Source organism: Poeciliopsis prolifica, unplaced genomic scaffold, assembly GCF_027474105.1.
Source record: "Poeciliopsis prolifica strain line A6 unplaced genomic scaffold, Auburn_PproV2 SCAFFOLD002, whole genome shotgun sequence".
NCBI lineage: Eukaryota > Metazoa > Chordata > Actinopteri > Cyprinodontiformes > Poeciliidae > Poeciliopsis > Poeciliopsis prolifica.
The window spans coordinates 16,227,473-16,239,616 of NW_026562377.1; the positions used below are offsets into that span (position 1 = coordinate 16,227,473).

At 37.3% G+C, this 12,144-nt stretch overlaps 1 protein-coding gene across 3 annotated transcripts in view; it reads left to right on the plus strand.

Annotated features, from left to right (window-relative positions):
- Positions 1 to 12,144, plus strand: part of tle2b (TLE family member 2, transcriptional corepressor b) — a 79,052-nt gene that overhangs the window by 22,949 nt on the left and 43,959 nt on the right. For all 3 annotated transcript variants that reach the window (XM_055047775.1, XM_055047794.1, XM_055047784.1), the window contains exon 4: positions 9,011 to 9,055. In XM_055047775.1, the coding sequence (XP_054903750.1) occupies positions 9,011 to 9,055 (45 nt within the window). The remainder of the gene's footprint in view (positions 1 to 9,010; positions 9,056 to 12,144) is intronic.

Here is a 12,144-nt window from a genome sequence, read left to right on the forward strand (position 1 = left end):
AGATGCAATTCATCCAACATACTGTTGACTTTTTCAGTGTGTGTGGAGATTTTACCAAAACGCTTAAAAGGACATTGCGATTTTCCCTCTGGGATATTCATTCGTTCATTACGGTGTAAAGAACATAAAAGAATGCTTACGTTTTTCATCTAATCTCTAATAATTACAATGTTATTACCCTAGTAATTATCAAGAACAATTTTCGATAATTCAAAATATATTCATATTTATTATTGTAAAAGTTTTACAGAATATCTACTCTAAGTAAGTCTTGGTTCGAAAAGTACTCTAATTTGTTTGCCGACTCACACAGTCTGTAATATAAAAATAATTCAATACAGCTGATTCAATACAGGAATTAGAATATGGAGCCAGAAATGAACATAATACACCCCATTTAACATTGGTGGTACAGTATGTGTCTGAGTGTGTGTGGGTGGGCAGATGAAAGAGACAACTTCACCCAAGAGACATCTATGAACAATGCTTTTGTTAAGGCTTGAACACACATCCACACCCACCCACAGACTCCCACCCACATGCCTGTGTACACACAAACACACACTCTATGAATAAAAACACCCGTGTAGGTACGCACACACGTCCCATTTAGATAAATCACCTTGGATTAGGCCAGCTTCCTAAAGCTCATTTTAAAGTCTTTGCAGAACGCACAGAAGGGGTGGAGAAAGAAGACAGCAAAAAGGGAGAAAAAAGTCTGGCACCAGTGTGTTACCCTCTCTCAACACCATGAAGGTGGAGCTGGGAGGGAAGAAAGAAGGAACAAATACTCCTTGAAGTATGTAAGAGTGGAAAGTAGGAAGGTAGAAACAGGAAGAGGGAAGAGAGAAAGGATAGCCTGTTGAGAGAGTTTTAGGAATCTTCTTGGTTGTGCCCTGATGACGACAGTGTGGCGGGAACGTTATTAGGGTTATGAGTGGAAGAGTTAGTCTTTCTAAGAATTTGAAGACAGTTTATGAAACACAATTAGAATGCCTAAAATCAATCTCATATTTATATAAATTAAGCATTGTTCTGAAAACATTTTATCTTAGATAACATTGGTCAACATGTGTAAACATCAACTGTATTGTCAGTGATGATGTCATCCAGTCTCTTGCTATGCCATGCAGACATTCTTCAATTTAGCATGCCGCATGGTTCTAGCTTTTCTTCTTTTAACTTTTTTCCTTTATGTAGGGAAAAGCTTCCTATGGAGATGTTTTAAAATGAGCATGCTCGCTATATTATTACGTGTTTGCTATGCATTTACTCCAATGTTTTTGCATTTTCCACATTAAAAAAACACATGTGGCACATAACATGCACATTGTATGTGGCAATAGACATACAATATACATGTTGTATGTATACCTACATACAAAATATACATACATATTGTATGTATGTATATACAACAGGAGCGATGCAGTATCCATATAAAAAATTTACATATGGCAATATAAGAGTTTTTGAACTGCTGTTATAATATTAGTCTAAGTCAGATGAAAGTTGTCCTGTGTCCTTCAACAATTTAGTAATCGATTTTTATTTGAATGCACTTACATGGACCTATGATTTAAAAGTTTATTGGTGTCGGTAGTCAGTACCCTTGTATTGCTCATTGTCCTTAGATAGTGACATCAGCCATTTGGCTCAATATCCCTCTGTCTGGCCTCACACACACACCAAACACACAGGGTATCTGCAGCACGCGCATAAAAAAGCGTCAAATACGGCATAGATTTTTCACCGAATCCTGAATGAGATCACTGACACAACAGAGAGATTATATAAGAGCAGGAAAACGCAGGCCTTGGAGGTATAATTAAACATTGGGGAAGCAAGAGAGTATGAATGCATTAAAAGGTGGCTGAAAAAGACTAAACACACTGTAGCTGTGCCGACAGAGCTGTTATTAGTCATAGTGCAAAGTCCTGCAGCTGTTAATGTATGATGATATAATTTATGTAGTGCACCTGTTACTATTCGAACAATATCCTACTGTGAAGTGATATGTTTTCTTCTGGGTTATGTAGGCTATGTGGCAATACATTTGAGAGTAAAAATATTTGTGTTAGTCTGCTCTGCACAGCACAGTGTTGAAATACGAATTATTTTACAAAATGGTTTTTCAACTGTGTGCGTTTTAACAGCTTACCACAGTGTGTTGCTGCTGGGTTGCTGTAAGGATGGAGCACAATACTACAGCAGTCAGCGTAGTGATGTCTGGCACTCACCCACAGGACAACTGTTACTGCATTTCACTTGCCTGCTTTGCTCCCACTGTTCATTCAAAGGAATTCCTCTTTCTCTAGACAAAAAAAAAAAGATTTTAATGTTATTACAGCTATTTAAGTAGCCCAGGAGCCCCCAAAGGTTGTGTCAGTTCACCTTACCTTTCTATTTTGTACACAAATGAATGTGTTAGTTCTCAACCCAGTCAGTGCCGAATAACATTTTCAGATGATACTGTTATTCTGAGTCTCTTAACAGACAATCCCGACAGTCATAAAGCTGCTGTAGATAAGTTTGTTTTATGGTGCGACTCTCATAAGCTACAGGTAAACACCTCTAAAACTGTTGAGTTATTTCTGGATCCTAAATCAATAAGTGACTGGAGTCCCATAGCCATACATGGCTGCTCCATCAAACAGGTCACATCTTTAAAATATTTAGGTTTGTACATAGATGGCGATCTGAGCTGGCGCGCACATGTGACAAAAGGTGTGTGCAAAGGTTCTCTATTTTTTTAGACGACTTCGATTGTGCGGCGTTTCGAAAATAATAATTATCTTTTATAGGGCAACTGTCGAGTCTGTTCTTAGATATGGCATTACTGGTTGGTTTGGAAATCTTACTGTTAAATTAAAAACTCAAATTCAAAGTCTGGTGAAGATAGCAAGTAAAATTACCAACACTCCGGATCCATCTTCTCCACAGCACCTGTTTGAGCAGGCTACCATCAGGCAAGCTCAGAACATCTTGTCTGATGGGTCACATGTGCTCGCGTCAGAATATGTTCTTATGAACTCTGGGAGAAGGTTCAAGGTTCCCCTGAGCAAATATAACATCTGAAACATTCAATTGTACCACTCTCCTTTAACCTGATAAATGGCAGACTGGCGGGGTCTGGACAGAGTAACAGGAGGTCCAGACGATGACCAACAGTAGCATGTAGAGGATGCATTGTGTGTGAATGGGGATGTTCTGCCAATCTGACACTTTACTTCTACGTATTTTTCTGTTTTCATGTATTTATTCATGGTTACTGTCCTTTTGCATGAGCTTTTATTGTTGTATTGCAGTTTTGCCCCTGCTTTCAAGATAAATTTCTCCTATGGGAGACTAATATAATAATATCTGTTTATAAAGACTAAGAAAGTCTCTCCTATGAGGCATGCATAACATTGCAAAAACTGTATTTCAAATCTTAACAAGGTCAAATATTTTGCTCATTAGAAATATTGATATGTGTTTATATTCAGAGAAAAATACTTGTATGTTAAAAAAAAATACTCTTATGGGTCTGATGTATGGTGGAATTAAACTCCCAATGTTGACTGGTTTAAGCGGACTGATATAGATTTGAGTGTAGAGTTTGTTCATGTCCAAATAAAATTTGAAAGGACAGGGCCTTTCGATACGGGAAGTCATTTGATTCAACATTTGTAATTTCATCAATGTACTCATGGTAATCACTCCGATTTCTTTAGCTCCACTGCTTATTACTTTTGCTACCTTTTGGTTTGTTGAAACTCGGCTTGAGTCAGAGTCCTGCATTGATTCTAGGTGTGTGCACCTGTGACTGACTTTCAGTTTCAAACTCAAGTATTTTTCTCTCATAAGAACTCGTTCAGTTGTAAATGTCCTGGAAGAATTCTATAGGAAAACGGAAAACACAAATGAGGTTTTGTGCATTTCTGTGTCCGAAAGTCAAAGTAGAAGTACATTGCTTAAAAACTGCCGCTTGGTTTTAATCAAGCTTTGACAGTTAAGAAAAAAAAAAAACCCACTGCCACATGGGGATCAAATGCATTTTATATTTGCTTATCTGCAGTGTCATGGCACCAGAGATTTGGTGTTTGACGGAACTAATTAAAAAAAAAAGTCTAAAGCCAAGAAAGAAAACTAAAATAATAATGTGCCAAAATAACACACTGACTCTCAGATCCAACCAAAGTAGATAGTTCATGGAGCAATTTCAATTAATCTCATGATATAAATCTGCACTCTCTGGTCGTTGGAAGTACAGTCTAAGCACCTAATAATATTTCATTTGTTGTTGTGAACATAAACGCATCAAATGTTTATTATTTTCATTCTGGTACTAGTGACCCTTTCCTTTGAAAAGGAGGGAATCGAGAGCAGTAATGAAAAAGAGATCAAGTAAAGCAGGTTTTATTTGTGTTCTGCTTGTTGGTTGAAGATATTTTTCATCTTTTTTTCCATTTGAGTCACACAAATAAAAATAACTGGAACATGTAAAGATGTAGGGTATTTTAATCAATCACTTTTCAATCTTCTAAAGAAACTGGTATGCTTGTCTCCGACTTTGTCTCCGAGGTTGCAGAGCAGCTTTTCATACTTCTGCTACATTCTGTGTCATAATGTTGTTGCTGCTTGAGCGTAACTTAAATAGTTGCTTTGGCAAAGTATTTTTTTAATTAGATTTTTCTTAGGTGAAAATACTCATGACTCTGGGAGACCACTCATAAGCTGCAGCTTGTGATTCTTGAAGTAGTTTATTGATTTTTGAAGAATACTTTGCTTCGTTAGGATCATTATTGCCACAATGAGCTGTTGGACCATTCTTCATTCTGTCTGCACCTCCACATGCCTCAAAGTAGAAAATCTGAAACACTCTGCAAGTTATCTATTTTTTTTCCATGTCTATGTCTCCATAAAACTTTGTTTGTGAATGAATCTGTTTTATCCCGATTATGTGCGTTATTGTTTATCCTAAATGATACAACATAGTTTCTATGTTGACAAAACCTTCTTGCTCCTTCTGCTTCTCCTTAAAGGAATGGTTTAAACTTTTTGTTGTGTGAACTTCTGTGAAGGTATTAGTCATAGTTCCCTGAGCTGGAGTAGAAAGATGCCAGTCCACCACAGTGAAACACAAAGACAAAGAACAAACAGCCATGTACTCACACTTACGGCCAATTTAGAGAGCTAAGTTAACGTAGCAGTCATGTCTTTGACCATGGGAGGAAGTGTTTTCTCTCATGCATGCATGAGAGACCGTGCATATGCAAATATGCAGAAAGACTCCAGGCCAGGATTTGAACCCAGGACTTTTTTGTTGCTCCAGCATGTGGCCGTCACATGGATTTAGCAATTTAAAGAGAACATGTTGGTCTTCATGGAATACAACAGTACATTGCTTAAAACTGCCGCCCATCGAATTGTCCCATCTACTGCAACTCATCAGTCCACCTTTTATCCTTCAAGAGTCACACAAAAAAACTGGAAAGTTTAACATATTGATCTCTTGTGAAAATGGAGGTAGTTGATATTTGCAAATATGCAGCAAAGACTCACTACAATAAAACATTACCCTAAAAATTACCCTAAAAACTGTTACCCTTTTTAACTTCAAAAATTCAAAATGTCTCTTGAACTGCTTAATTGTTGCTGCACATCCTTACTGTTGCATTAAAGAGGACAGCTGCTCAACTTAGCAATGCATGGTTGTATTCAAATACTGTATGCTACATTTTTTGAACCTCGTCCCACTATTTTAATGAAATAGTCTTCCTGAAAGATGAATAAGGCTAATGGCAGGAACTGCGGATAATTAATAAGCAGAGACACAGAAACTAATCTAAAATGAGAGGAAGAGCAGAAAAGTATATTGATGGAGAGATGAGAAGTTAGTGAGGGATGGCTTCTCAGGTATGTGTACTCTAGTTTGCTTTATATGTGCATTTACTTGGTAAAGCATGAATTAATGTTTCAATGGAAGATATTTCTCAAATGTCTGTCAGCATGAACAAATTTTTTCCGGTCTTTCTCAGGAGAACTGGAAAGAAAGGAGGACAGGTAGATAAGGTGCTGAAGGAGGGATCCGGTAGAAAACTAACAGCTAAACAAGAACTTAAAGTAATAAAATGATTGTTGGAAATGACAATACTGCAGTGAAAGAGATGAGAGTGATGCAGCAATGATAAAAACAAGAAGGTGACTAATCAGACATGGAGTCAAGAGAGGGAAGAGAAAACATTGAAAATCTGATAATTGGTTGGAAAAATTAAGAATTTGTGGATGAGAAAGCACAAAGACAACATGGTGAATGTCAGGATCGCAGATTAAAAGAACCTGTGAAGTGGTTTTTCCTAATCCACTACTTTTTTGTTTTTTTTTAGAAAATCCTGACACTATCATTTTGGACTCACCAAAACAAAACAATCACAGATGGTTCTTCAACTATAAAATACTTCTGCCACTGAAAAATACTCCTTTCTTAAGTGGCATAAGTAAGAAAAGAGGGTTGGTGAATAGTTCAATGTATTTAAAGATTATTTATTAGTATCAAGACTTTGTATCCAGTGACCATGTTTCCAACATCCCAAAAGGCAAATGAAAGAAACCTAAAGACAAAATTGGAATTAGAACTAAATGTCAAAGCTGGTGAAGTACAGAAAGATCTCTGTGTAAACAGTCACAAAGGAATTAAAAGCCATTTTTGGAAGAATTGCGTTTGTGCATTTACGATGCAATAAATAAATAAATATCCCTTTAGTAAATAATTAAACAGCAACTTTATCCAAATATTGACTTGTGTGATTGTGTATTAGGAGTACAATATGTTGCGCAGTTTCATTTGTTGTGGTATTAGGTGACTGGAACTATTATTAAAAATCCCTTGTTTATTAATTTTGCTTCAACTATACTTCCAGGGAAATGTGCAACGTTTTGAAGACCTATGGAAAAAAAGCACATAGAGAAGTAAAAATAAACCACACTAAATAAATATATGATTACAGTTGGACTGAAGACAGTTGTCAACTGCATTTCTTCTGTAGATGAGATGGTTCACCACTACTCTTCCTGGTTTTAATAATGTGGTGATAACATCTAAACCTAATTTCCTTCATCAGTTTATGTGTTTATTATTTATTGATAAGTGAAGCAAATAAATAAATAAATAAATAAATAAAAATACGGGATGTGTTTATAGTACTGGACTATATTCACTCATCAGTCGGGGTTGACTAACTTGGTGCCTGCTGAACCAATTCAATCAAAGCAATGTTTTCTAATTAACTTTATTAAATCCTGGTGTTGCTTTCTGTGTTTTATTTGGTTTCTTTCTTTCTTTTTTTTTGTATTTTACAGTCAGCAGTAAAATACCAGGCATTCCACACACACCCTTACTCAATTTTAATATATACTTGAGGGAAAACTGACTTTGGCAGTGAAGCAGTAAAATATGTTGGAGCATGTCACAGCCTGAGGAGAAAACCGGAGATACAACACATGAAAATGTATTGAGTCTCTTCAAAATCTGACCTGTATTCATCCTCTTCTGTACTTTATATGTAGATTGATTGTGGAATGTGTTGTGTGCAGAAGCAATTTATTGTATTTAATATAGATCTTATACAGTATATAGTCTGAATGTGTTGTCCTTGGCTGTACTTATGAAGCCGTTGAGATACAGAATGATCGTAAGTAAGTGAAACCAGACAGAAAAAAACTATCCTGAACCTGAGAGTGAAAGACAAACCTGATGGCTAAAACGAAGAAGGAATGGGAAAAAAATAAAACAAAGGTGGGAAAGGGGACGTGCGGCCTGTCAGCTCCTGAAAGATAAAGATTGGAGTGTGAGGTAGGGACTGAATCAGGCGAAAAATAAATGGAGAGAAGTGAGGGCTCGAGTGAAAATGAGCAGGAGAATACAGAGAGGGAGGAAGTGCCCTGTCTCACTCTCATCAGTCAGAGCGTTGGCCATCCTGTGGCAGAGGATGCTGTTGTCACCACGACGGATTCCCGCTGTTTGTATTCTGCTTACTTCCAAGAATATTACTGATGTACACAAAGAAACACACGCAGTGAGGAGAGAGACACATACTCAGGAGAGGCAAATCCAGAAACTATGCTGGTGTCAAGAAGCACACAGACAGACATTGAGAATTAGATTTGTGTGTGTGTGTGTTTCTGACCTTAGAATGTCATAATATCTGGGTTTAATCTACATTGTCACATTGGTTCTTGAGTATTTCAGTTTTAAAGTTTGGAGCTTTATTTATTTCTCAGTCAGTTTAGCAAAAAAAAAAAAAAAAAAAAAAACTGAATTAAAAAAAAAAACAAACCAAGAAAAATAGAGAGGCACCAGATTTCTCAAAAAAAATAGTTATTTTCAAGCATGTGTGCTCTGTGGACTTCACTCAAGCTTAATTATAGTATAAGCTTTATGTTGTTCTTTGACCTGCGTAATATCATTCCTTTCAGATTCCCTTTGCAGTGCCATGCACATCTACGCTCTGACTGTTGTTGGTGTGAAATAAGTTTTGGTGTTTTACACACACATAGATACAGGGACATCATACTGCTGCAAGCATTCACAGAGTCTCATTATTCTGACACCATGCATCATTATTCATTGGCACACCTACATCCATGCAGGAAAAGGAGCATATAGCAAATATACACACAGTTGTGCTCATTTGGCAGTTGTGCATAGACCTGGTGAAATGATAAAATTACCCAACATATTCACACACGCAGAGACAGTGATGCTGCATTACTTATCCTAGACGTAAATGCCTCTTTACGATGTCACACACACTTGTTGTTCTCAACGCACACTCTGTCTGCGCAACTGAAATCTTTTTCATTTGATTATTCTTGCTTGCATGGAAAGCGCAGAGATAAATAGCAGCATATGTGGCTATGTTAAGCAACAGATGCTCAACTGGAGACATTTTGCAGAATTGAATGTCAAAATGTGTCATGAACTAAATCCTCTGTCGTTTGTCTTTTTTTTTTATAATCTCTGCAGTACTACGAAATGTCCTACGGTCTCAACATTGAGATGCACAAACAGGTAGGAAGAATTGTGTTTACCATGTTTTGATATGATTGTGTTGAAAGGTTTTTGCTGGAATATTTGCAGGGTATGTGTTTAGGGGTTGTTAGTACAACTCTGGCTGTTTTATAGACGCAGCTTTCATTGAACAAGAGAAGAGGTACAACACCACAGCCATTGCTCATGAGAGACATTTGTGCCTGTGAGCTTTCATGCTTTAATATTTGTGTTTAAAAAAAAGTGAATCTGAATTGTAAGCCCTACTATAAGTCCGAACATGAAATGCCCATTGTAATGGCTAGACATGGGCTAAGAAGCTGTGATAGTAGCAAAGCTAATTACATGATAATGTAGTAATATTGTGATTATTTTCCTTATGGATTACTTCACAATGGCAGATATATAAATGTACATGATAAACATCAACTGAATTTTTAGGCGGTTCTAAATAAAATGGGATTAATTGGGAAATATGTGAGAATAAATATATTTGAGTGTTATCTGTGTGGTCATTATTTTAGAACATCAATGGCTGAGATTATGAACCTCCCAGGGTAATCAATGCCTTTAAATCAAACTTGCTATTGAGAAACACTAAAGATAACCCCTTTGCATAGTTGGTCATGTTACCTTGACCGCTGAGCCGATACATTACAGCGACTTGGAATACAAGATACAATTTTCCAAAATAGTTTACACTTTTGAACCTAATTTCTTAAAGTTTAAATTGAGCAGATACAATAAAGTTTTTATTAAAGAATATTTTAAGATGCTTGATTCCCCAGCGGTATTTTGAAAACCTGAAGGCGTTTAGTGAGTTGGCATTTTATCTAAAGTGTCTTAAGAACCTCTGATCTACAGGATAACACCATTAATAATACTCCTAGATTCATGCAAAGACTAGATGTGCAGCTGAAGCCTGCGAGGGAAGGTCATTGTGAATTGTGTAACATTTCCACTTGTCCTTGCTGAGATCTGGTAGTCTTGAATGAAGACATTTGTCTCATGAGCAGTGTGTGCTCTCAGGTGCCTGCAGCTGCTTGTCAATCCCCATACTAATTGCTGTCTGGGTCACGCTACTGGAGAAGTAGACAGTCAAATTGCATACAGAGAGAGACAGGCACACAGTCAGATAAATGTCGACGTAGAAGGACAAAAAGGCAGACGCGAAACCTGTTCTAGTTGATAGACCTTCCTGCAGATAGACAGAATCATTATCCAGTTGAATGGCATTTCCTTTGAGGTGACTGCATGCGTCTTCCTCCCTCCCTCCCTCTCTATATCTATCTATCTGTCATGCTAACTGGCTCTCTGTGGCGGAGCCAGGCACTGTCACGGAGGACAAGACAAGAAGGGGTTTATTTTTCACTTTTACAATGAGCTTTTGGCGTACACCTTCAGAAAGCAGCTCATTGTTTGAAACCGTCTCTAGACGCCTTCCAATAAAAGGCTCTGTGCTCTGCACTTTCACCTCGTAATTATCACGTCATTTAGCCATCGAGGTAATTATAGCAAAGAGATATCAAACATCGGATTTACAAACACAGAGTTCAAGCTGGGCGCATGGAGGTTTGTGTTGCTCTGCTGGTTTAAGTTGCCTTGTGCTTTGAGCTTAAGGTGAGGCATCTGTCGAAACTATTTCTAGGACAGATGATGGGGAAAACATCTAAAGCAAAACTTATCTGGTGGGAATTTAATCAGTTTAGAATACATTTTAACAATAACTCTGTGCTTATGTTTTGAAAGAGTGATCAACACTTGAGATGCAAGCTGTGTAGTACGTTTTGGTTGACAATGAGCTGCAATATTTGCAGAAGACTTTCTGTATTAAGTTTGCTATATGTAAGGCGCCCATAGACCATGCTTTTTTTATGTGTGGATCTAAAACGCATACAAGTGTGTTTTTTTTTTGACTTGTTGTACTTGCCTGGCGACATCTGCCAGAGGGGCCATTACAGCACATTTATTACTAAAACTATTTCTTCATTTATTTTGAGAGCATGTTTACAGGTTGGGTTACTTCTTAGGACCCTTTCTGTTTGAACATTTATAATTCAGGTGCTTGTTTAAAGTTGCAGACAGGAAATAAAGATGTGCAATGTAATACACATACTTAATAGACATGACAGGACTTGATATTCCACATAATTATTTTCATATTTACACCTACGTAATGGGTTAATATACCAACATACATTCTGAGATAGGAAACAGCAGAACAGTTCTCCCTGCTGAATGTAAGGAATCCTTATTTATCAATCAGCATCGTCTACAACAAGTAACACATCAGCAACACAAACTCTAAGAATGATTATGGCCCTTTTATTTCTAGCTGAGGAAATGTGTTCTAATTAAATGTCTACATGATGTTTAAAAAATAACAGAAGAACATATGAAAACATATTTTCAGCTGGTGATAAAGAGGAATAATCCATCTTCTTTGAAGAATATACTATATTGATATTTACTGTGATTTAAAACCTGAAATACAATCCAATGTTTCTTCTTTAGAATATAAAATTCAGCCCCAAACCCAAGGATGGACTGTGTGAAGCCTTGACTTCATGTTTGAATGGCTGCTTTGTTGCCAAACATAATGTCAGGGTTGTACTTTAGTCAGAAGAGAAACTGACTCTGCAGGAAGGGAAGGGATTAAAAGACACAGAGGGAGGAAGTTGGATGGTTGGCAAAACAGCCAGGGAGAGCTGGCCTGTCAGCTCTTGTCGCCAAAAAAAAAAGGAAATGTACAGCGGTGCTGGCTTTACCTCTTAGAGAGGAAGAGTGGGGAGGATGACAGAGGTAAGAAGGCCAAGTAAGGGGTGAGTGTGGAAAATGGAGGGAACAGAAAGAGGAAAAATGAAGATAGTGAAAATGACAGCAGACCAAAGAGTTGTATTCAGGCAAATGAGAGTTCAAAAAAGGGAGAAAAGTAATCTCCAGAGTACATTGACGTCAAGGGTTAGTGAGGAAGGAGAGGAAGAAGAGTCACCAGGGGAAATATGAGATCGAAAGGAAAGGTAGGAGAGTTTATGCCAGAATATAGTGGAGTATCCTGAAAAGTACTATGAGTAAGACAGGAGACAGGAGAGAATGTGTTATCAATTTAA